The sequence below is a fragment of the Taeniopygia guttata genome, chromosome 3, assembly GCF_048771995.1.
Source record: "Taeniopygia guttata chromosome 3, bTaeGut7.mat, whole genome shotgun sequence".
Lineage (NCBI taxonomy): Eukaryota > Metazoa > Chordata > Aves > Passeriformes > Estrildidae > Taeniopygia > Taeniopygia guttata.
In genome coordinates this window covers 96691733-96716724 of record NC_133027.1, presented here as the reverse complement: position 1 = coordinate 96716724, position 24992 = coordinate 96691733, and the positions used below count along the sequence as shown (strand labels likewise).

The 24992-nt window shown below is 48.5% G+C and overlaps 1 protein-coding gene across 1 annotated transcript in view; it reads left to right on the top strand.

Moving 5' to 3' along the window:
• The window catches only part of GALNT14 (polypeptide N-acetylgalactosaminyltransferase 14), a 93547-nt gene that overhangs the window by 53826 nt on the left and 14729 nt on the right, over positions 1-24992 (top strand). Inside the window, exons 4-10 of the mRNA XM_002195012.6 lie at positions 7480-7547; positions 10035-10100; positions 11863-11984; positions 16355-16442; positions 17088-17172; positions 18549-18652; positions 23061-23187. Of these exons, the coding sequence (XP_002195048.4) occupies positions 7480-7547; positions 10035-10100; positions 11863-11984; positions 16355-16442; positions 17088-17172; positions 18549-18652; positions 23061-23187 (660 nt within the window). The remainder of the gene's footprint in view (positions 1-7479; positions 7548-10034; positions 10101-11862; positions 11985-16354; positions 16443-17087; positions 17173-18548; positions 18653-23060; positions 23188-24992) is intronic.

Genomic DNA, 24992 nt, shown 5'->3' with positions numbered 1-24992 from the left:
CCCTGCTTCACACTCAGTAATCTGTCACTGCTTTCTCTCTCTGGAATGTAGATTTTGGGTGACACATGCTTGATACTGTGTACCACCTCTTTGATCCTGGACCTTCCCTTTTATTTTTTTACAATGCCTTGGCTAAGTTTGCCATTCTCCAGAACCAGTTGTATTTGTAACAGAGGTGGCAAGTGCAGTCCTCTAGCTCCTGAGATGTAGCGGGTTTATAACATGTGAAGTGCAGGGATGGATTTTAACTTCATTTCTCCCCATAACTCAGCACCTGACTGTCCTACAAGGTGTCATCATGAATGATGTTGTCACATGGGAAATGTTAGACCCATGGTACAGCTCTTAGGCCTGGATTCCTCGTATCTGGCTTCATTAGAAAACTGCTTATTGCAGTGTTGGCAAGGTTAGAAGTACAAGTACATTGAATTTTTACTTCTTCCTCAAGGTGATTGTCCTTTGATATTTCTTATTTCCAGCATAGAAAGACTTTCTTCCTTGTTCCTCTTTTTTGCAATTTGCTTGACTTGATTAATTGGCTTTACTGCCTTCCTTACCTGGTCATCTGTGATTTTTCACCACAGCTTTGTCCCTTTGCACTGCTCCTCCTTGCTTATGTGCCCTGGCAATTCCAGTGCTCATGTTTTATCTGTGGGGAGGTCTCCCCAGCTCTGGGGCCCTTCTGAGCCCTCTTTCTTGTAGGTTCATCCCCCAACAGTTCCAGAGCCCCACAGAGCATCACACTGAGCTGCAAGCCAGAGGCAAGGCCAGGCAGTGAGGAACTGAGATGACAACCTTGGATTCACTCTCCTCTGTCTGTCCCTGGGCTGAGATCCTGAGATCCTGGGCTGACCCTCTTTTTTCTGGTCCCCATGGTTTGGAGGTGGCCTTTTGGCATCAGGCTTCACCAATTTCTCCTGGATGCAGTACCTGAGGCTTGCTTAGATGCAACCAAGCCTGGGGATACTGATCCTTGGTGGCAAGCTGGTAACTTGGCTCCTGCTCTGTTCCCCTCTAAATGTGGTTGTGCACATACTGCCACCTCCCTGCCGCTTTTTGGACCCAGCTGAGGGCTCATCTGCCTCTTTTGCCTCTGTAGGTTAATTTGCTGTGCCTTCTGACTGCTTTGAGGCTTTTTCCCTCTTGCTCGCCAAATACTTGGTTTAATTAGATCTTCCAGATGACTCCATCCCACAGTGGCTGTAACAACATGGATCATTTTCCTTGGCCATTCAAAATAAAATCTGTCCTCCTGACAGTGCTTTGTGCCTTTTGTGGCAGTCTGTGGCCAACTGCTTCTACCCTTTTCTCTCCAGTACATGTCCACAGTGGTATAACCCAGATGACAGATGGACAGACTGAGGAACAGAGAGGTGATTTCTCTGAGCTGGTGGAAGATTCTGAGTTGCAGACCTGGTTTCCTGAGTTGCAGTATGTTGGATTTTCCAGCCTCATTGCAGAATCAATATTCTCATGTTAATTGCAATTCTCAAAGTTAATCGCCCTGTCAGGAGCAAGAAATAGGACAAAGGGACATTCTTGGCTTGTCCAAAACCATGGGTGATGGGGCACTGTCCTTGCAGAAGGGGCACTCCATACAGGACCCCATGTAAACACAGAGGAGTGGCAGAGGGAAGTGCTGAAGGCAGCAAGGGAGGGAATTGCCTCTGCAGAGGAGACCACGTACCTGCTGAGCAGGGGGGATTTTGCTGTTCCTGCAGTTTTCCTGGATGCTTGAGAGCAAATCTCCCCAAGTGCTGAGGCTGAGCTGTGCTGCAGGCTCTGTGTGTTTCAGGCTATTGCTAGGAGGCAGCAACACATGGCCTTATCTAGGTCACATTGGGAGCGCTTGGGACAGTTCGTTTATGGATGTTTTGTGTTGTCGAAGGTATTGGGAGAAGCTAGTGGATTGTGTTGAATAATGTATTCATTTAAAAGTTTCATGATCTTTTCTCTGACCATTTGCCAGCTGGAAGTAAAGCAGGGGGAAATAAAAAGAAAAAGTAAATTTATCAAAGGCCCACATCTCTGGAAACGATGAAGCCAGCATTTATAAATGCATGTGCAACTGTGCTTATGAATATGTACAAATATCCAGGGAGTAGGGGATGGGTGTCATGAGAAGGGGAAATAGAAAATAGGAAAAGAGGACGGAAAGGAGGAGATGGTCAATAGCAAAGCAGCTCTGGAGATTTTTTAAAGTTTTTTTTTTTCACTGTGCAGATGGTGAAGAAAGTATAATTGGGTTGTTTCAACCACTGACTTTTCAACAAGTTACTTATGCCTCTGTGGTTCAGTTTCATGTATTTCAAGCTCCAGGGCTCAGTGCCTAAAAATTGTGAGTCTCCAACAGTACATGAGATGGGACCATGTGAACAGACCCACGGTGGGAAGGCTGGAGCAAGGGAGAAAATAAGCAATACAGAGGCATTAAAATATAAAATAAAACCCCACAAAACCAACAGTTTCTTCTTTCCTGTCTTTCCATTCTATACGCACCTGGATTTAGCAAGGGAATCCTAATCCTGTCATGTGGCTGACCTGCTGGGCAGATGGTGAGACAGTCCCGTTTACTCTGCTGAGTGGTTTTTATTTATTTATTCTTCAAACTTGCAGCTGGGGAGCTCAGGGCAGGAATAAGAAAACTTAAATTATTTACCTCTTGCTGACAAACCAAAACACATCCTTTGGCAGGAGTTCTGATGCAAGTGCTGTGAATACCACATCAAATATTTAGATCATTAATTAGCAGAATTAATATCATGCCTTTCATTTTCCAGTGCTCATAGGTGAAAGAAGTGGTGTCCTGGGCAGCCAACACCTCTCACCTTCCCTTCGTGCCACTGCATCCAGACACATCTGAGACAGGGAGGTGACAAACCTCCTTGCTTAGGCACCATATGGAGTCTGTGCCATAACTGAAATGAGCCTGATTAAAGAAGCAAAAACAAGCCAGGTGTTGCACAGAAACTGTATAATTAGCACTTTGTGCTGACTATTTTTTCATTTCTTCTTTTCTTTTCTGCTTTTTGCTTAAACCCTGAACTTTTTTTTTCCCTTAATTTGCTAATCATCTCTCGCGGTGACTGAGTACACAGCCCTCCGTGCGCTCTTACCTTTTGATGTTAACATAAGAGAACTCTTGAATTTCAAAGAGCTTGGTGGGTATTTGAAAGAATAAAATGCGAAAGCTGCAGTGTAATCAAAGCTCATTATGGTTATTCTTGGTGTGATGTCTTTCTTCCTACATAATTAGCCATTTGAGGTTGTTGAAGCAGTTCATTTTGGCGGGTATTTTCTCTCCATACTCTGTCTGATTTCGATAATTGTGACCCATGGTCCTTTTCATACTTCATTATCTCCCAAAGGTGTTTTTTTTCCCTCCCAACAAGTCCTAATATGTTGCCATGGAGAGAATTAACAGATTCATGAGTTCTCAAGGATGGGTGTCCACAGTCACCTCTCTAAAGCAAGTGGGTGATGACCAAAACCACGCTGACTTGGTCAGAAGGTATAAATTCCTTCCTGCAAACATTTTCCATGGTCTGGGTGACTTTTGCACTTGTATTTATTTGGAGATGAAATTGCTGGATCCAGTGCTTACCTCTGGGTAGGTGAAAAAGGATCCCAACAAATTCTTGAGGAGGATGGAAGAGGGACCTTACAATGAAAATTTAAGGTGAAATTCTCCACGGCTATGTCTGCATAAGGTAAATAAATCAGAACAAAGAAAGTTTCAGCATTGTCGAAAGATAATTCAGCAGCAAACCTGTTCTTATTAGGGTGAGTAAACACTTTCTGGACTGGAGGCATGAGCTTTCATTTTGATGGTAACAGGTCTTTTGGCAATTTAAGGGAGAAAATGTTGTGATCTTTGGTGCAGCGGAACTTAAAAACTGTTTTGATTTGTTCAAATATGTCCATCACTGCAGTATATATCTACCTATGTTTGATTTCAGTGAAAAAAATCTATAATAACAGAGGGACTTCAAAGCACTGTAATATTGTCTTCTGATTTTTCCCATATAAAAGGGAAAAAAAAGCCATGCACAGACATAAAGAAAGGAAAGTATTAAAAAAAATCAAAGCTGAGCAGAGGCACAAGTAATAGAAAAGCCGGCTTTGAATTTTTAAAAGTGCTTTTATGGTCTATCTGGGAAAAAAAGAAAAAAAGAAACAGAAAACTGTAATGTTGAAAACTTGGAGGATTTGATACCTCTTTTTCCCATCCTCCCTGAGGAGCGCTGCAGGAGAGGTGCTTATATTCTGTGTTTCCAGCACCACGTGGTCTTGTGTGATTAATAGAGAACCAGGCAGAAAATGCATTGAGGCAGGAATTTGGCTTTGCTGGGCATCTCTCTGTGCCTGCATCAAGTGGCCCCTGGCTTAGCAGCAGTTTTGGGGCTTGCTGTGGTCTGTGCATCGACTTGCAGGGGCAATAATGAGCTGAAAGGGTGCTGAACCCAGTGGACAGCAGGTCCCCCAGAGCCAGCCTCTGGACTGTTCTCACCGGGGTGAGTTGTTCACTTGAATTTGGGAAAGGTGTTGTGTGGTGAGTGAGTCCCACAAGGGATTTGCTGGCAGAGGGCTGTGATGGTACAGGTGAGGGGGTGCTGTGCCACCCAGAGTGGTGTCTGTCATTCACCCCATGGAAGGGTGGCAGTTTATGGAGGAGACCTTGGAGACATCTTTCCCTCATGGGTCAGCATGCTGGCCTTTCCCCCCTTGCTCCGGTCAGTCCCACAGATGGCCACTGTTGGGGTCATCTTCCCTGATTTATGGGGGGGGGGCAAGCCCAGGCACAGAGTTGGCAGCAAATCTGGGGACAGCGGGAACCTGCAGCTGAGCTGAGACTGGGCTGCACCTCTTCCCAGCCCAGGGCCTTGGAAATGGTCCATTTTCTTCCATAAGATGTTCTCTGGCAGGAGATCCTCTAAGGCACTGAGTACTGCTTAGAGCCCAGGCCTGAGCCTACACAGCCCTATGCTTTGCTCGAGTTCTTCTGGCTGGTACCAGCAAAAGCAGAATCAGCCTCTTCACAGCCACCTTCCCCTGAAGTTAAGCCCTGCACTGCATTTCTGGCAGCTACAGGGGAGACCAGGCAGAGGCAGGCCTTGAATGTTCCAAGTTTCCTGCTGCCTCCTCCTCTCCCACTCTCGGTGGGTTATTTATTTATTTTGCTGGCTTTTTTACAAGCCTGCTTCTTTCCTGCAGGTTGCACAGAGTTAGGTTTCCAGGCAATCAACACTTGTTAAATATTCCACTGAGCATGATATTGCTCTCCTGTCTCTGTCTACTGATGCTCAGCTACGGTAATTTGCTGAACTCAGCTCTGGCGTATGGGGATTTCTAAAAAATAACAAGCCTGTTAATAACAATAATTAAAAAACACTTGACAGGTGGAAACAGCACATCTAAATTGTTCTGTGTGCCCCAGTGGGAGGAGGGACGCTGAGACACTTTTTCCCAGTGCTTTGTTCAGGCTGTGGGTGTTGGAGAGGTGTTGTTTAATTCTGCTTGGTGCAAGCCAAAGTGTCAGTGTGGCCACAGCAGCTCCAGACTGTTGCTTAGGGGACAGTGGCTTTCTCTTCCTTCAAACCTTAGCATGCAAGACGTCTGAAGTGGGGGGAAAGAATGTTTTTTTTTTCCAAAATCCTGAAACTGGAAGAGGCAGGGATTGTCTTTCCAGAGAAAGTAATTCTTGGAAGTGATTTTTGAGGAGTTCCACAGGGGTGGTGCTAGGCTTACCCATTCTGGTCTGATAGAAAACTCCCTTTTTTGAGGATTTCTGCCCAGGGAAAAGAAAACCAGCATGGAGGAAGGGTTGATTATATATGAAATTCTTTCCTGTGAGTTGCTCAGAGAAGTTGTATATGCCCATTTACTTGAAGTGTTCAAAACCAGGTGGGATGGGGCATTGAGCACCCTGGTCTAGTGGAAGTTGTCTCTTCTCTGTGGCACTGGGATTGGAACTGGATGATCTTTAAGGTCCCTTCCAACCCAAACCATTCTATGATTCTTTTTCATGCATCTGCCTTGGGATGTCCTGTATGCCTTCCAAAAAAACCATCTAGTTCAACTCTTTCTCTCTGCAGGGTTGTAATTCCAGCACCTGGAGATGTGGGAGTACACCAGTGCAGGCAGAAGGCACCTGGCAAACGGAAACCCCATGGCTGGGATGGGCTGCATTTTTTGCCAGCTGGTTGGGTGGCTCCCAAGTCCCCTGGGGCTCCTGCTCTTTGTAGCTCTTCTTGCTGTGGTCTGAGCCAGGGATGTGGTTTTTCCAGACTTCCAGGTGCTGGTTTTTTGCAAGAGTTTAGGGAGCTTGAGAGACTGGGAGAACCTGTTAATAAGGATCTGTCAGGGCATCAGGGCTGCAAGATTGTTAGGTAGTTGGGTGACTGCCGTCCTGTGCCAGTGGGAGGTCTGAAGATCTGAAATTTGGGGGGATTTTAAATGCTTTATGGAAAAGGAACCATTCTCAGGATGAAGACAAAGAAGTTTAAATGCTGTAAAAGCTTGTATAATCTGACTGGCATTATCAAAGTCCAACTCAATGACTTAGGAGGCTTTTGGAATGCTCTGGGGCTTCTTCTTCAAGCAGACAGCATTGACCCTTTGCTGGGGCAGGATTTTAAGCATGTGCAATAGCAACTGCAACTCCATGTCTTATGTGTCAGGGTGACTTTTGCACTGGTGTTTATTTGGAAATGAAATTTCTGGAGCCAGTGCAACCAATCCATAATCTCTGCACCATGAGAGAAAGGAAAAGAACAGGTCTAGTTTTTTTAATAATAACAATAATAACCCTGGTGGCTTAATTAAGGGAAAATTGTAGCTTTGAGCCATGTTTCACAGTGTCTGTTCACATGGAGGGAGCTGTGAACCACATCCTCCAGCCTCTCTTTCATTACCTGGGTGGGCTCCAACCCTGCTCTTATCCTCTCGGCAGCCTCTGAAAGACAAGCAGCTTGTGGATAAAAACAGGAGTTGTCCTGCCACAGCTGTGAGCTGTGTAAAGATGGGTTTGAGCTGGGTAATTTTCTCTGTGTTGGCCCTGCTGTTGCTGGACAACGTATGATTAGCCCCAGAGGAGGTGGAGAGGTGATGGCAGATTTGCTGTAAGCCCAGTTAGGAATCCTGGTGCAGTTTGGACAAAAAAAAAAAAAAAGGGCCAGATTTTCTTGGCTTTACGTGGGGTTCCGATTTTGCTCACAAAGGTGAGAAGGGTGAATCTCAGCTATTTCCTTGGAATACAGAGCACTTAGCTCCTAGATCAGGCTACAAGGAGTTGATAGCCAGGCACTGTAGATTACTAGGGGGTAGTTTCTGGGTTCTTATCTAGTATATCCTTTCTGGAAATCCAAGCCTGGTCTTCTGTGCTTTGGCAGGAGGTCAGTTCCTTGGCTTTTCCACTCCATTTGCTGGGTTGTTAAGTTGGTCAAGCACTGTCATGGATTTTCTCTCTTCATTCCTTAGCGTGCTGAACCGCACCCCAGTGCACCTTGTCCATGAAATCATACTCGTGGATGACTTCAGTGATGACCGTAAGTGACCCTTTCCCTGTTAAAAGCAAAGAGCACAAAAGCCTTTGAGAGACTGGGATTAGCACTGAGACAGGGGAGGGTTCGCTGGAGTGGAAGGAAATTTAAAGCTCTATAGCTGTGAGGAGCAAACCCTGCTGTACTGGGTTTGCATTGCCATGTGTAGAATTCAAATTCCAGATGATCCAACCTCTTCTCACAAAAATAATGCAAGAAAAGCACTTGACGAATGGTTTTTATGCCCAGCAGATGTGAATCCAGTCCTTACACAGCTATATCCCACCACAGTCTTGGTGTGTTTGAGCTGGCTTTCAGTTGCAGCCAGGGGCAGTTCTGGGTTGACACCACTGGAATTCCACGGGACAGTCTGACCCTATGTGTACATTCTGCATACATTTATGTAGGTGGTCAGCAACTCTTGATTTTTTTTTTTTTTACCACCTTGTTTTTCACCTATGGAAAGAGTACTCCCTGCATGGGTTTTCCCATTTCTGAGGTGCACCATAAATAGCATTGTACACCACAAAAACAGCCCACATCCTCCTGCTGTTCCCTTCCAGTTAATAGCGTGACTCAATGGAAATCAATAGCTCTGGTCTCCAGTAGAAGGTAGCTGAAGCCCCAGGGGCTCCCAGGGAACTACCCCTGCTAAAGACCTTGCCTAGTTTGATGGGAGAGTTGAAGATCTAAGTGCTCAAAAACACTGTCTCAGGCATAAAAAGGATGATAAACTGGCTGAGTGGTCTGTGGCACTTATGTTTCAAGGAGCTGCAAAATAAAGCTGTTTACTTGGAAACGTGAAAACAAAGCCAGATAGTTTTCTTTTAAAAAAACCTAGGCTTTGCTCTTGGATGTTATAAATAGGCACTGCCTCTGAGAGCATTAGGGACAGATTTCACACAAGACCCACTTCCTGGCATTGACACCTCTCTGGGAAGTTGCTGAAGCTAGGGGAAGGAGCCGCTGTGGCTACGGTGAGCCCTGGAGCAGCTCCAGCACACAGGGCAGGCAGGCTGGGCAAGTCTGGGAGCTGGCAGAATGGCTGTGATGGGGAAGAGGAGCAGGTGCAGGGACTTGAGCTGCCCTGGAGAACAGGAGAGCAGGATTTTTTTGGGTGAAGTAAATGCCAGGTATTTGGCTGTATAGGCAAAGCACTTGCCTTCCTGGAAGGAGTCAGGTTTGTAGGAGCACAGCTCCCCTGTCCCAGCATGCCAAGTGCTGTGAGCCAGGGAGAAGGAGTAGGGTTTTAACTCATCCCAGGGCACCAGAGGGGAGTGTGTTTCCTGTGGAACTTAGGGCAGCCCCTCAGCTACTCAGCGCTTTTCCGCTATCTGACATCTTTGCTGTGATAGTCTGAGCCTGCTGGCATCTGCTCTGCATGCATTTACATAAAATACATGCATTTGCATAATGCACTACACACACATGGTCAGTTTTTTCCCTGCAACCCAGCCCAAGCAATTAGTGCTTTTATCTCATGCCCAGTTGTGTCTCATTTCTCACCTCTCTCTGCCTGCTGACCTGTTATTCACTGGGATGCAGTTCTTGAGCATGCGAGTTCCCACTGTCCCCAGCAGATTTTCACTTTGAGTCCATAGCCAAGCCCTGCCACTCCTGTAACTCTGTTCCAGCTCTGTCCCTGAATTGTTAGGGCTGTGGGTACAGTGATCTCTTGCTGACAGAGATTTCTGGAAGGGGCGAAAGTACTCAAGGAGGTGTGTGGGTTCAGGGGTTGGGCAGAGGGGATGAGGCACTCACCTCTGTGTTTTATAGTGCTGAGGAAGAGGAGGGAGAGGGGTGAGAGCCATGAACAGGTTGTGAAGGTAATAGTGTGGGTGTGTAGAGGTGGAGGGGGCTGTGTTGGGTACACCTGACATCCTCCACTTTGCTGGGAGAAATATGGGGGAGGAGGGATCCTGGGGCTATGTGTGGGGTTGCAGGACCTCCCTCCCTAGCTCAGATGTAAGGTGGCTGTCAGGCCTTTCTGCCCCATGGGGCTCTTGCCCAGGGCATGAGGAGCCCCCAGCTGCTCCACAGGGCTCTCTTTGAGCATCCCTTTCTCCTCACTGAAGGCTCCAGGCCACCACAGGAAGCTCCTGCCCCGCCAGGCAGACACGCATCAACAGCTTGCGCGTTGCTTTGCAACTACCAAAAATAGTCATTTGCATTAATGTGCAGAAATTTAGATTCTGACCTGAACCACAACTTTTCTATGCTGATTTTAGAGCATAATTCAGCTGTTCTCAGTGTAAATCTGCTGAATTTACACTAGTTTTATAAAAACTGCTGCTCTGCCAGGACCAATTTATGCTTCACGAGCTGAGGGGTGAGGCTGTTGTGACCCAGCAGTGCCATTGCCCTAACAAACCATCAACCAGAACAGGACAGGGTCCTCCCCCTGCTCCCAGTCTCTCCTAGGAGTCCCCATTTCTGCTGCCAGAGCCACTGTGGGGGCTGAGGGTGACTTGTCCTCCCTTTGTGTCTCCCCAGCTGATGACTGCCGCTTGCTGGGCCAGCTCCCCAAGGTGAAGTGCTTGCGGAATGGACGGCGGGAAGGTGAGAGCTGCCTGCCCACAGCCTATGTGGGAAACACGGGTTTTGGGAGGTGGGAGAGGGATGGAGCCACAGGGAACCTCCATGCAGTGGTCAGCCAGGAGGTCAGTGGCTCCTGGGAATAAGGGGGGCTCTGAAAAAAGCAAATGTGATAAAGAGCTGGGATTTTAAATGGATCTCCCCTCTCTCACTGAAAAAGATGGGACTATTAAGATTTCCAGTGAGGCTCAGCTGTAGCTTATTAGCCAGAAAATTAGAACAGGCAAAACAAAGCCCCAGGTCTTATTTGTAAAGATGTTAGCTCTAATGAAAGAGAGAAGATCTGCTCCTGCTGCTTCTGTGGGATTTTTTTTTTTTTAATAATTAACTATATTGGAGAGATTAAGAAGGACTATATGGAGGATGAATGCATGTCCTACTGGACTGCTGCTGGCAACCTTTGGAAACATCTCCCCATTCCCCATAGCTTGAATGTGTGTTCCAAATCCTGGTTTGTGGTATTAGAATAACTAAAAACAAAGAAGTTTTTTGGTGCTGCAAATCCAAGGTGTGCATCTAGGTCGGTGTCGGGCTGGGGAGACTGAGGAGTGGAAAAGGTTCTTTCCTCTGTGGATTCTTTCTGCAAAGGATTTCAGCTCTGCAGGCCTGGTGACAGGGTGGCATCAGGCCCCATGGGTGTAAGAGACATTCCTGCTTTGGCAGGAGATTAAGGGAGATCTCCATAGACCTGCACCTCCTTCTCACCTTTCTCCCCTGTCTTATGGGGGTACGTGTGTGCTCGTCTCCAGCACTTGAGAGACCTGCAGTTATTGGTGCTCTATAAACCAGCCACAGTGTGGGAACTCAACCTTACCTTGTTGACTACATCACTAAAACTGTATCCCCCTGGGGCTGCCAGGATTTGGGAAGGGCAGGGGTGGGTAAAGAACATACCTGTGCACAAGATCTTAGGAGTCACGGAGAGAGATGCAGGGAAAAATCTGCATTGGAGGAGGAGACCTTAGCAAATTCTGTATGCTCCAGCTTTGTTCATGTGTTCCCTCTCCAGCTCAGAGGCTGTTGCTTAGCTCCTTTCCGCTGGGGAATTTTAGTATGAAAGTCAGTGACCTCCTGCATGAACCTGATGTGTGGCTGCTCCCTGAAATCCTGTTTCTCTTCATCTGCCCATATGTCCCCCTGTATTGGCACTGTTTCTCCTTCATGAAGAAATTCTGCTCCCCTTGAGTCACCTGTTTCTCCTCTTGTTTGATGCATGCAGCAATCCATTCCCATCTCCAAATGATTCCAAATTCACCATCGTGACCCTGATAAGTCAAGCACCTTGAAAAGCCAATCCTCTTTCCTTGGTGGAAAATGTGTTCCCATTGAGCTGCAGGTTAGCAGTGCCCTCAGGGTGGGAGAGAGGTCCGGGGATCACTGGGACACAGAAGAGGCTGCAGCAGCAAAAATTAGTAGTATGAGAAATGCTTAATTCTGGTACAGGGTGTTCCCACCCTCAACTCCTCTCTCCCATTCCCCACTGCCTCACATCTGTGTTAGATTTGTTGCCTGCAGAGGATCATGAAAGCATTTTGGACTCATGTTTTTTACCAGAAGGTGACAGCAGAATTAATTGTGCAAATTACATATTGGCATAAATGCCATAAATCAGTAACCTTGGTGGAGCCATTTATTTCTTTGGGGATCTTAGAAAGCACGAGTGGAGGAGGCTGGGGATATTACCCAGCCATCTGGGCAGCAGCTGACATGGTGCATCCCTGACCAGGTCTGATCCGGTCCCGAATCCGAGGGGCAGATGTGGCAAAGGCCAGTGTCCTGACCTTCCTGGACAGTCACTGCGAGGTGAATAAGGACTGGCTGCTCCCTCTGCTGCAGAGGATCAAAGAGGTGAGTGCTCTTGAGAGACCAGAGTCACCCTCAGGGGATGCATCCCCGCTGTCCCCTTCCTCTTCCTCTCAGTGGGTGTGACCATCCAACCATAACCAGCTGCATGCAAGCATCCCAGTAAGGGGTACAAAGAGGCCTTTTGGGGTACAAAGTGGCCTTTTCTGGTCTTCCTCCACCCAGCAGGCAGGTGGGTGTGTGACTGGGGGAGCATGTGGGTGGGTGGGACAAGGTGTCTCCCGGGGCAGTCTCTGACTGGCAAGCACAGGTTGAGTGGTGATAGGGGAATACATGGGCAGTGCTCCAGCAGAGATTTTAATTAGGCTCATGTAAAATGCTCAGTGATGATGATTTAAGGGAGTGATGGCTCCTTGAATAGGGGCCGAATTTAATTTCATGCAAATTAAGCGCTAATAAATTGATTTAATAGGATTTAAATTCTGCTGATTTTGGAGCAGACAATGACATTCGCCTTTCTCTGGCGGCGACTCTTTTGCCAGACGTGCACACAGAGGCTGCTGGTGCCTTGTCACTCGAGTCAGGGGAGTTCTGTGCCCATGACCTGCTGGCAGCAGAGTGCTGGGATTGAAACCTTCCGCTCCGGTGTGGATGCACCATCCTTTCCCTTCACTGTGCCTTGCTTCTTCACCCGTGCTACACCTCTGGCTCCTGATGGCCAGTGTTAATTATTCAGCAATTTTATAACTCCTGAGTTGCATTGACATAAGGGCAGCTGAGGAGCAAGGGGATGCTGAGGTCGTGGGTCATGGAAAAACCTGCCTGGCTGGTGTTCACAGTGCCCCTCGCCTAAGGCATCCTGCTTTTCACACCTGCAGATGTGACAGCTGTGATGGCTGGGCTGTGCATCCCCTCTGTGTGTCAGTGATAGGACCAGGGGCAAGGGAGGCACAGCACCAGGTCAGGTCCCTCCACATGGGCGACGGCAGTCAGTGCTGCTGGCACTCACAGCACAGCCAGCACTGGAGAGGCCCCAGCCTCGGTTTGCAGGCTGGGCCACAGAGCTGCTGATAGATGGAAATGTGATGGAAATGGCCTGTTCATATCATCGATCGTGGCTCCGGTGGAGTTATGAGAACACATGCTGTGATATCCCACTGGGGCCTCATGGCTGGCCTGTCCAGGGTGGGATTTACTACTGAACTTTACAGCATCACTTGTTCCTCTGCGCTTTTAAAGGCAGGCATTCCTTGCTTTTTGCCAGAGCCCCGCTTGTACTTCAATGAGGAATATCCAAAGCAGTTTCCTCTTTCCCAGGCAGAGCTTTTGATGTGTTTTGTCAGGAGAAGGGCATCGAAGGCAGCAGGAAGGGGGCTGACAGATCTGCTTTCCCACAGCCACAGGATGGTGCCCTATATCCAGCATCCATGGGGTGGGTGAGCGTAAATGCCACGTGCAGCATCACCATCGGAGTGTCAGTGCTTGTGGTCGGAATGGCACATCAAACACACACATCACCTCTGTGAGCTATTCTGGATTGAATCTTTCCCCAGCTGGAAGGAAGTAAGGCAGTCTGTAAGCTTGCAGTGCTGCTCATGCTGCTCTGACCTTGCCCAGTATCTTGCAGCCTCAGGCAGCAGGGGAGATGTACTACAAAGAGTGTTGAGGAGCCTGCCAAGCCAGAGGGGTCCAGCTTGCCTGCTTTTTAACTGCTCACAGAAGCTGCAGGATAAGGGCAGAGTCCTCAGACTCATTCTTCCAGGCCCACCGTACCCATCCGTGCCAGCGGGTTTAGGTATTGATCAGTGAAGTGTATGAAATGTTACTGCTGCCACCTTCAGGCTGTGCTCTAGAGGTGGGCTCCCTGTCCAAGTGCTCCATGAGGATCAGCTGCCTAGGAGGAGCATTTTCTCATTCTGTTGCTCCCAGGAACAGTGTGTTTTGAGCTAATGTGGTTTAAGTTCCAAGCAAATGAACGATGAGTGCCTCAAGGCACACCCATCACTTTGCCACCATAGCCCAGCCACCCCGCTCTTTGCTTCTCTTATTTTCTCAGCCAGAGCAGCTATTGCTGCCACTTTCCATGGTGGGAAGTGCCAGAGCCCATGTGTGCCACCACGCAGCCGTGTGGATGTGCCCCTCAAGCTCCACCTCAAGCTTTCCCAGCAGCTGATGATTCCCCCCACCCGAGGCTGATGTTCACTGGTGGGCGTGGGCAGCACATAACCAGTGCATGGATGTGGAAACAAGCAGGAAGAGCAAGTGATGGAGTGTGGGGGAAAGAGAGAGGGCATGGGGGATCTCAGCCCTGTGCCTGGGAGGGTGCCTGTCTCAGGGAGCAGCAGTGATGGTCAGTGTCTCACACAAGCATGTTTGTGAATGCATGGTTGAGCGTGTGGGCCTGGGCTCTTATTTGTATTTATGGAACAAATATCTCCAAAGTAATTAATGGTGCATGTCAACTGAGCAACTTCTCTAAAAATGTAATTATCCATCCTGAGGTATTTTTACAGTATGACTCAACAAGCTCGTCCCAAAACTGGATTTGCAAATGGCCCTGGGATGAACCAATGAATGGTGACTCCCCACTCCCAGCTCAAATACCCCCAGTCTGGTGCTTTCCTGGGAAAAGGGAGACACATGAAGGGCAGCCTGCCTAATCTTTGCCTAATCCTGCTATGGGGCCAGAGGAGCAACTGTTGCCCTTTTTGTTGTCCATTACAAGGTCAGGATGTAGAGGCTGAGAGCCACCCTGCAGCCAAGGTCCTTCTCCAAGCCTGAAATATATCTGTTATCTTCAGGACCATTTTCAGAGTTTTTTTCCTGTTGGTTTAGATCTGTACATTGGTATGCTTGAGAAGGGTATTGCAGAAATTAATTCTCAGATTTTTGAGATCAAATTGAAGGTTTGGCTGTTGTTAATGTTAGCATGCCCTGGTATGGGTGGGTAGCAAAAAAACCCAGAAAGATGAAGCTGCCTATAATAAGATTGGGTACTCAGCCCAAAATAAATCATAGCAACAGCACTGTGCTCTTGAGCATGCCGTGCTTTTCTTTTGAGGGTCAGAGAGACCTTCATGAAAGCTGAGTAAAAATATGTGTTCTCAGGACATGGCAGGGAAAGCAAGGCAGGGAGAAGACAGCACTTCTGAAGGTTAGCATCTTGCAGTAGTGCTCTCAGCCCAGATGTGAAGGGGATTTTCTTACAAGAAGTTGTGCCATACAGCGAGTAGCAGTGGAATTGAAGCTGGGGGTGGGTGTCAGCTAGCTAGAAGTGCTCACCAGTGAGATACTTGAAGGTCAGGTTTTAAATGAGTGGATGCAATCCTTTCCCTGCACTGCTCAACACGCAAAGCAGATGCTTTGCTTAAAACCTTCCCTCTAGCCTCAGGCAATTAAAGGATGCTTGGCTATACTGAGCTGTGGCAGCTTGGGGGGCCCTGTGCAGCAGCCACGGTGGATTTGGTGGGTTTGAAAGGCTCACCGTGCTTGGATGTGGCTTGTGTTTCTCTGTGCAGTTCAGAGGTGCAGCAGACCTTGCCCTTTCAGTGAGATGTTTGACTCACAGAAAGTGATGGTGAGACCCCTGGCTTGACCCTATTATGGAAATACCAAGTATTTGTCATGCTCAATTGGAAAATCAGCTCTAGTCCAGCTCCCAGCTCATGGCCTTTGGTTGCTTCTTCCTACAGCTGCATTTGAATTCTTCTTTGTCAGGACTAATTTCTAAAACAAAGTCTTTCCCCAGTGAGAGAGCAAGCCCGAGTGTGCTCAGATGCTTTGCTTTGTATAGCTGTGAAAAACAATTTGATCTGGTGAGGGTAAAACCTTGAAGTTTGAGCTATAATTGGAGTTTGGGATTTTTGAAAAGAAAAAGGGAGATAAGAGACCAGTCAAAGCTGTCAGAGTCTCTTCCTCCTGTAGATATTTTTGTTCATAACTGTTTGTATAATCTCTTTGCCCATAACAAGATGTTAATTAAATCACCACCAACTATTTTGAATAAATCAGGTCTTTCTTTTTTAACCCTTTTCCAACTTTGGCAAAACTAACTATACTGCAATAGTTGGTGCATTTAAAAAAATACCCATATTTAAGCTGCGTTTTTCCTCTGTCATTTCAATTGCCTGTTTGTCACTTGACTTCTGAAATCCAGTTAAAAGTATTTAAGGGAGGTGAAAGGGGAATATTTTGGTGAATTTGTAAAAGGCAGAAGGAGCTTTGCATCCAGCCCAGCCAGCTGAGAAGTACAGGCACAGTCTGAGGAAGAGGAGGCAGTGAGGGACACTTGTCCCTGGTAAAACCAAATGACACCAGTGTTTCCAGGCACTGGGTGTCTCCAGGAGTTTGGAGCCCCTTGCCCATTTTGAATGGTGTCATCTGAACTCACGGGTGTTTTTGCTTCTGCTTTGCAGGATCCCACCCGAGTGGTCAGTCCTGTTATCGACATCATCAACCTGGACACTTTTGCCTATGTGGCAGCTTCCTCAGACCTCAGGGGAGGTGAGTCCAAGCTTTGTGCATGTCCTGTGGGCATCCATTCCACGGTGGGAATGTGCACTGATCTTTGCACCACACCTCTGTCTCCTGCTGCCTCCCAAAAAAGCACACGAACCCTGCTCAGTGCTGCTGCTGGCTGCTCCCAGGCTGCTCCACACGGGTGTGGTGTGAGCAGTGGGCTTGCTGCAGTGAAGGAGGCAGTAAGGCAGGAAAGAAGAGTCACGTCAAAGGCACCCTGGGCAGCACTGGGGGCGACAGGAGGAGATGGGAGATGTCTAGGCAACAACTGGAAGATGCACGTGTAGTGCTTATTAGTATGCCTGTGCTATTTGGAGCACACAGTATCCATCAGGGCGTGCTTCTGTGTGCACAGGGGGACTAGGTTGCAGCAGCAGCTTTAATTCTGACTTTTCCTGCCTTTGGAGCACTTGACTTTGAAATTGTAATGCAATGTGCTGTTTCTTGTTCATATGTAGTAGTAAAATATGTTAGGCATTGGACTTTTCTCTCAAGAACTGCATCTCTGTGGCTTAAGTCATTTGAAAGTGGGGAAAATGTTCCATCAAACACAACTTCTGCAGCCTGCATTGCCTCCTAATCCATATCAATTTCTAATTTCCCCATGGCACTTCTCTACTCTGGTTTTAGGTTTTGACTGGAGTCTGCATTTCAAATGGGAGCAGCTTTCCCCGGAGCAGAAAGCCAAACGACTTGATCCCACCGAGCCCATTAAGTAAGTCAGGAGGGGGAAGGAAGCATCTGAGTAAGAGGGGCAGGACAGGCTTCTCATGTGACCTCACATGTGTCCCCATGCACCACAGCAGTGTGCAGTCTCTTCCAGGACAGCTCTGAACTTGTAGTACCTCTAGTGAGCTCCTGGCTGGCCTGAGTTTTGCAGTACAGCTTCACCTTCCAACACTGAGGCCTGAGAATGCCACAAAGATGGAAGAGGTGTATTTATGGTTACGGGAATTTTGATAGTGCTAAGGATTATGCTTAGGGGAAAAGCCCAGTGCTGTAGCAAACTGCTTCTCTCAGTTCAGCTACCACTTAAAAATAAGGCACTGTCCTCATGATAAACTTGGTGCCTAGTCCAGCCTTCCCAGATCAGCACTGATTTTCTCTACCTCCCTAAGACTCCTCCGAAACAGGGACGTGCAGGAGAGAGAGCAAAGCTGAACAGGAGAGGAGGTGCCATCTGTCCTGATGCCATGGGATGGAGGGGGTCCTTTATTCTGCTGGAAATCTCTGCTGGCAGCAAGCCTGGTGCTGGTGTCTGCAGCCCCAGACAGATGTGAGGCGTGGAGAACCCCCAGGTATTGGGGGAAGCTCAGGGCCTCAGAAGGCTCCCAGGGGAGAAAAGCACTGCTTCTCCATAGGATGCTGCTGTTACCAGGAGCTCTCACTTGCTTCCCACAGGATGGACTTGCATTCCTGATCACTCTGCAGTGTAGGACACTGTGGAGATTAGCCTGGGCACAGCAATCACCCCAGCTTCTCACAAGCCTATACTGAGACATCCACACTGTCTCAAATTGAATGGAGATGGGACTTGTGCCAGCAAGCGGCAAGTCTCCTCAAGCTATCTTCTGGGTCTGCCCTCCCCTCCTCCACGGGCCTTCTCTGTGCAGTTTCTTAGCTAATCCGAAGAAAGAAAAATAACCCTGATTTGAAATAAAGATCACACAGCTAGTGATGGCTTTTAAAAAGCCCTTCTGAATTGGCTCTGCCTTCCTCTCCCCGGTGGAATGGTGCTCTTAATAGGCTGGCTCCAGGCAAAAAGCCCGTCTGAGTGAATAACCCCCGAGTGCTAAGTGCATTTTTGATGCTGAAGCCTACAATCAGGGCTGTCAACTTTGGGCTTGTAGGAGTTGTGCTGATGGGTGCATTAGCCAGTCATTAAGTGCCAGGCAATTTATGATTGGCAGCAAAACACCAAAGCAGCTGAAAGAAAGGGTCAGATGCATTTTGGGGTGTTTTGTCCTTTTCTTGGTGAGGAGATGATGTCCTGGTCATGGAAGAGGAGGCAAAGGGAATGGCTGCTTCGGTGCATCCAGATCCTGCAGCAGTACTTGAGAGTGTGTCCTCTTCTCCTTGTCCATTCTTCAGGACACCCATCATTGCTGGGGGGCTGTTTGTGATCGACAAGGCCTGGTTCAACCACCTGGGGAAGTACGACAGTGCCATGGACATCTGGGGTGGGGAGAACTTCGGTGAGTTGTTCTTCATCCTCCTATGCCTTGCTGTATTGGCTTCCCTTTCTGACTCATGCAGGATGGATACAAGGTCATTTCCGACTTCACTTTGAATGTTCTGGGTGGTTTCCCTCATTTACATTCATAGGTTGTGGTCTTAGGAGCAACCACAAATGATGGGAAGCAGGCAATTGTTTGTACTTAGGACCACCTGCCTTCCGTGCTGCTTTGATTTCCTGTAGGTAAATACTTCAACCACACAGTTTTCAGCTTTGGTGTTACCAGCAGATGAGAGAACACTACATGCACCCTTCTATTCCTTCCTGATCTTATTTTCTCCTTAATAAAGAAAAGAATTTGTCTTAATCCATTAATGACAGCATTTCCAAGCTATGAACGGAGGTATCAGTCCCTCCTTGAGTTTGCAGAGTGCCTGAAACTGTAGCTCCATCAGCATGCAGCAAACAGGTGGCAGAGTGCCAGGGCTGCTTACCCATTCCTGTATCCCTGGGTGGCTGAGAGCTGCCTGGCTCTCTGTGATACTATCACTTTTCCTGCACCAAAAAAAAAAGGGTACTCACCTAAATTCTGTCACCTCTGGCCCTTATCGTGGGACAAGATGGACATAAAGAAATCTCCTGCAAGCACACTTGAGAGGGCACATGAAAGAGGCAACAGCCTGTCCCTTGTCCCCTTGTCAAACAGAACTGGATTGGGCTGGGCTGTTCTCCCTTTGGAACTGCAGTGATGCTGTGGATCAGAACAATAGACTGTACCCAGGAAAGAAGGGGGAGGCACTTGATGTCAGGCAGACAGATGAGAACCTGGCTTTAATAGCTTGCACCTCTGGGGAGTGGGGCCAGCCAGGAAGCTCTTGTGTCTCAACACACAGAGCGATGCTGTCAGTCATCCAAGGGAGCAGATGCTGCTGCCTTGCAGTAATCCATCCGCTGCCTGGCACTGGTGTTTCCTTCACATGCCTTGTCCCCCTAGATATATTTTATTTATTTCTATCTTGTTATGCAGTAGGAATCTCACTCTTTCATACTTTCTCTCTGTGGGAAAGTGTCTTGCCTCTGGACTGACCCGAAGTAGCTGAGTGGGGTGGCTGTGAGGAAACCTGGGAGGGGAGTGGCAGCCCTCCCACCTCCCCTGCTGGATCAGTAGCCCAAACAAAGCATTCAAGAAAGGAACTAGACAGGAGAAGAGCAGGAGAGGAGCTGCCATGCTGTGCCTGACCTGCTGTCTGTCTGTTCTTGTCGTAAGTGTCTGACAGCAGCCAGCAGGAGCTGCTCCTGGGAGATGAACAGTGACAGGACAGCCTGCTCTTGGGGGAAGCTCCATCCTGGCAGCCTGTCCCATGCCCTGTAACAGCAGGCATTGTGCTCCTTATGCCTGGTTATGGCCCATCCTGCAGAGGAGAGGTTTCCCTTACTGGTGCTATTCCCCAGGAGACTGGTCCTGACCAAACACGCCCTGGCAGTGCTGCAGGGTATACCATGGCCTTGTGTGACAAAGGAGAGCAAAATCAAGGTTAACATTGCAACAACAAAGTGCAGGTCTGCATAGCAGCAGGGCAGATCCTATCTTGCCCATCTTCCTGGGAGCAGAAGCATGCCTGGCTCACAGCTCCATCTCCTGCAGGTGTGGCAGTCGAGGACAGTGTGTCCCATCTCTCCTTTGCACCCTGCTGGCCTGGGCCAGCTCTGAGCAGGAAATGGACAACAGGAGCTGACATGCTTGTTTTGGGCACTTGCAGTGAACCATGCTCTTCGTGGTAGCTCAGTCCTGAGGAAGAGCAGAACTCTGGTCCTGAGAATCAGCGCTGCCCTTAATGTTATTGATGGGGCAGCTGGAGGGGGCTGGAGGCTTCAGGCAGAACAAAAGTGAGCGTGTTTGGCTTTGAAGGAGGACACCGTAGGTGTTTTGCACCTTAAATTTACTGAATTTCCTGTAGATGAGTAATGGCAGGAAGGACTTGCAGGCCAGCAAGAAGTGCTAGAGGTATTTTGCTGAATGAGGGCCGAGTCCAGCACACCCCAACATGTACTGCTCACACCCCTCCTGGGGGTCACTTGGAGGGGCCATGTGCACTGGCAACATCTCTTGAGGGTCAAGGGAGGCACACTGTTGGTTCCTGCTCTCCTGGCTCCTCTGAGCTGACCCTGTACCATGCTTTAGTTGGTGCTTCAATTTGCCTTCCCTTGGAACACTTCGCTCTTGGCTGCATGTCTGGAGACTTTGTTTGTTACCTGCCATGGATGGCTCCATGGGTGATCCCTCCCTGTGGAAACTTGTGCTTTTATTGTTCCTGCTGTACCTGGAGCAGGCTCTGCAGGGTGCAGCTAGCCTGAAGCAGAGAGCTCAGACTCCTCAGCATCTCCTGTGCACTGTGTTCTCATTCCAGTTCATAATACACAGAGATGACCTCTTCACTAGGCTTCAAAAAGATCAGGGAAGGACTGAATGGTGCGAGTCTTTCCCTTTCAGCACACCAGGGAGCTGCTCTTCTCCCAGGCTGAGCAGAAGGACCAGAGGAGGGGAAGACAGCTTGCAGTAGCCATGCTGTGCTCCACAGCTGCTCAGCTGGTTGTCCCTTGTATCAGGTGCCCTTGTGACTGACACAGCAGTGCCAGCAGAGTGGCCAGTGCTGTGACACACAGACAAGTGACAGCAGCAGCCACGTGCGAGGAGAACCGAGAGCAGCAGCTTAGAGTGGCCGCATCCTGCCATAATCTCATTTCCCTGCAGCTGTGATTAAGCTTGCTCCCAGTATAGCACCAGGACATGGCACAAGGGCACGTTTTATTGGCCTCTTAATACCCAGCACTGGGGAAAGTGGTGAGGCTCCAGCTGCTGTTGGCAGCTCTTGCGTGTAAACACAGCAGTGAAGGGAAGGGGAGGGAATTTATGGGAAGGAATACTGCTCCCTGCTGTGCTTTCCCACCCCTACCATTGCTTGTCCCTGCTGTGGGATGCCAGGGCCAGCTGTTGAGGATGAGATCAAAGCCTTGAATTCTGGACATCTGGCATCAAGGCAAGAAGGCTTTGCAGATGTGTCAGCCGCCCCTTTCCATTAGCTCAGGAGCAGGTGGGTGTGCTGGGAGTGGGATGGGAGCAGCATGAACTTGGCTCCCACCTCTGCAGCAGCTCAGGGCTGAGCTGTGTGTGCTCAGAGGGCTTTGGTGGTCCAGGCTCCAACTGGCCTTTGCTCCCTGATGCTGTGAGCTGTTTTTGGAAGGATGGAAGTTTTGTAAGCCAGCAGTGCCTGCCCTTGGAGGAGGAGGAGTCCTGTTGGCACTGCCGCAGGTGCTTGTCTTGCCAGCATCCGACCTGGGGACAAGTCATCCTTGTGCTGGCATATATGAGGGGACTGCTGGGAGCACAAGCTGGCAAAGACCATGGGTGTTCCCCTGTCTTAATTCTGTAGTTAAATGGAGAGGGGGGGTGGGTGTGAAAAGAAATTATTCGTTTTGCAGTATATACATGTTACATACATCTCTGCACTGTCAACAGATGATAAAATAGGATTCAGAGAACTGCAGAAGCCTTTTCATTTTAATTTCATTTCTTTTCCACGCTGGTTCTGTCTGAGCATGACTGTCTGACAATAGAGCTACAGATTCATAGCTTCATAAGCATCAGGACCAGATGGACCCATTAGATCAGCCATGCTGCTTACCCTTCCTACCTCATCCAGCTCCCTGCCAAGAGCTTTATAACTTCTGGTGTCAATTGTGCCACAGGCTCATTTTCTTGAGAAGGGCCCTGTGGGCCAGCCATAGAGTGGTTTGGAGTGACTGAGAGACATTTCCCATACTGACAACTTATCCTGATTTTTGGGATAATCCCTCCCACTGCTGACCTTTGTTTGTGTGAAGGTGTGTGCCTTACTTGACTGCAGCATTGGCACTCAAGGCCCAGAGTACCTGGGCAGGGTAAGCTCCTGTCCATTTTGGGACAGGCGATGGATGTACAGCTCTCCGTTCACTTTGCAGGGTCAGTGGTGGATTCATAAAGATAATGACATTTGTAGTCATTAATGGAGAGAATTCATAGCTTCTCCTGCTGAACTTGAGAGCCCTTTGGAGGGAAGTGACTCTGAAACAGGCAGTGCAGAAGTAATAAAGGAGGCACAAAACTGGCGAGAGGATTCTGCAGTGTATGAAAAGGGACCTGCTTACAGTCTCACACTTGCCATTGTGATTGCACCTGCTGTGCTAGAGGCAGGTTTCAAGTGCACTGACTTCAAACAGCTTGCAAAGAAGCTTTGAAATTTGTTTTTAAGGCCGTTGTGCCTAGGAAAGCCCATCTGGTAATTGATTTACCCCAGTTTAATGTTGCAGAGGATGAAGTAAGAGCTAATACCAGGATTCAGACTGCTTTAGGACAGAAAGACAAAGTGCTGAAGCTGCTTCTCTTACAGAAATCTCTTTCCGTGTGTGGATGTGTGGGGGGAGCCTGGAAATCATCCCCTGCAGCCGTGTTGGGCACGTCTTTCGGAAGAAACATCCCTACGTCTTTCCAGAGGGAAATGCCAATACATACATTAAGTAAGTGGTTTGCACTTGCTTTGGTTTTTTTGTGAATCAGCCTTGTAGGGAGAGGGGGGAACAGAGAAGACAGGCAGGAAAGTTTGTTTGGAAACTTTGAAATATCCTTGGGCAGGAATTTCTTGAGCTGAAGAAAATGTAAGTCAATACAGCTGTCCCATAGGATTTCTCCAGTGTTGAGAGTATGACAGAAATAGGACATTTATATGGTAGTTTTCATCAGCACAGAAATGGAGGGATGGCCCCAGCACATCCCTGAGTGCTGGCTGCTGGGACATCAAATGGTTTAGACCTTGAGGTCATCAGAACACATTTATGATGACCTGAAATCAGGCTGCCAGCAACATCTGTCAGTAGCCAGTGACCTTAGCTGAAGGCTCAGTGTGGCTCAGCTGAACCAGAAAATTTGGTTCCCAGTGCCTCTCTGGGATGGGAGCCACACATCTTGCTGGAGAGGGTGGTTCTGTTTCCAGGCTGGTGCTCTCTCCTGACCAGAGGCAGCACCTGGCTGGCTTGGACACCAAAGGGACTGCCAGGGCATACCAGCTGAAGGGCACCTCTCCTCACACACAGGAACACAGACTGAATCAAATACTGAAAGGGCTGTCTGAAAGGGGCTAAGATCCTGGAAGCATCCTAGGCAAAGAAGGAGGAAATCCAGAAGTGGGAATAGGCATGGGAAAGATGATCAGAGCAGCTAGTGAGATCAAGAAGGATTTCCTCCATTTTTAGAGTGTGAGGGCGAATGTTGTTGCTTAAGTGAATGACAGAGAAAAGCACTGGGGGCACTTGGAGTAAATGCAGGGTTGTTTCTGAGCTAACCTGCAGCTGTGAGTGCTTACACAGCAGGCTTTCCTTTTAGTGTGGGCTTCCCACTGTCAGAGGGAGCCAGCAGCATTTGTGAAGACCCAGGTATCTGCCACAGATTACTGCTGACCCAGGCTCACTGCAGCTTCCTCAGGCTTTGCTTGAGACAAGGGGGAGTGCAAATTACACCTCTCATTAACACCTAATGTGTGATTTCCAGCCCCACGGTGGGTGGAGCAGGAAGGGGATGGCAGTGACCGGCACAGGGCATCATCAAGGAGCAGAGCACAATTTTGAGAAAAACTAAGAGGGCTCTTGGTTTCAGTAGTGAAACAAGACTACTTGAGAGGGGCCTCGGATGTGGCAAACTCTCCCCTGCCAGAGTCACTGCAAACCTGAGTGAAGAGGTGGTGCCTGCATTGCATCACCTGCAGGAGGAGCAAGGGGAGCTTGAATGGGTACAGCTCTTCTGACTCCCTGCCAGGCACAAGCCTCTGGGGACTTCGGGGACGTCCGTGTCATGCCTGGGTGTGAGCCTTGGCACTTATCCCTGTGTTTCTTGTAAACTCAAATGAGATCAGGAAGCCAAACAAAGGAACCTTGCGCTCTGGGGAAGGCTAGGTACAGATGTAGACACTGATTTAGTCATCTCTTGAGCAAGAGCACTTAGACTATTGCCTTAGAGAGAGAGGAGGAAGCCCATGAATCAGCAAGGAACTGAGAATCAGTCTGGAGAAAAGTACCTGTAGGCATCAGGAGCTGGGATGTTATTAACCTTAGGGTATCTATCAGCCTTAATGTTACAGTGTATAGAGAACAGAAGCAGCTCCTGGCAACCTGATGATCTGTAGCACTTCTGTTTAAATAGAGGTGTTTGCAAAAATAATCTCCACCTGTCTGCCAGATACTGGTTGCTTTTCCACAGAGCCCCTACTTCAGTGTGAGAGACAGTTCAGGCTCCAGTGTAGTGCTGGCTTCATGTGCAGAATAATCCTTTT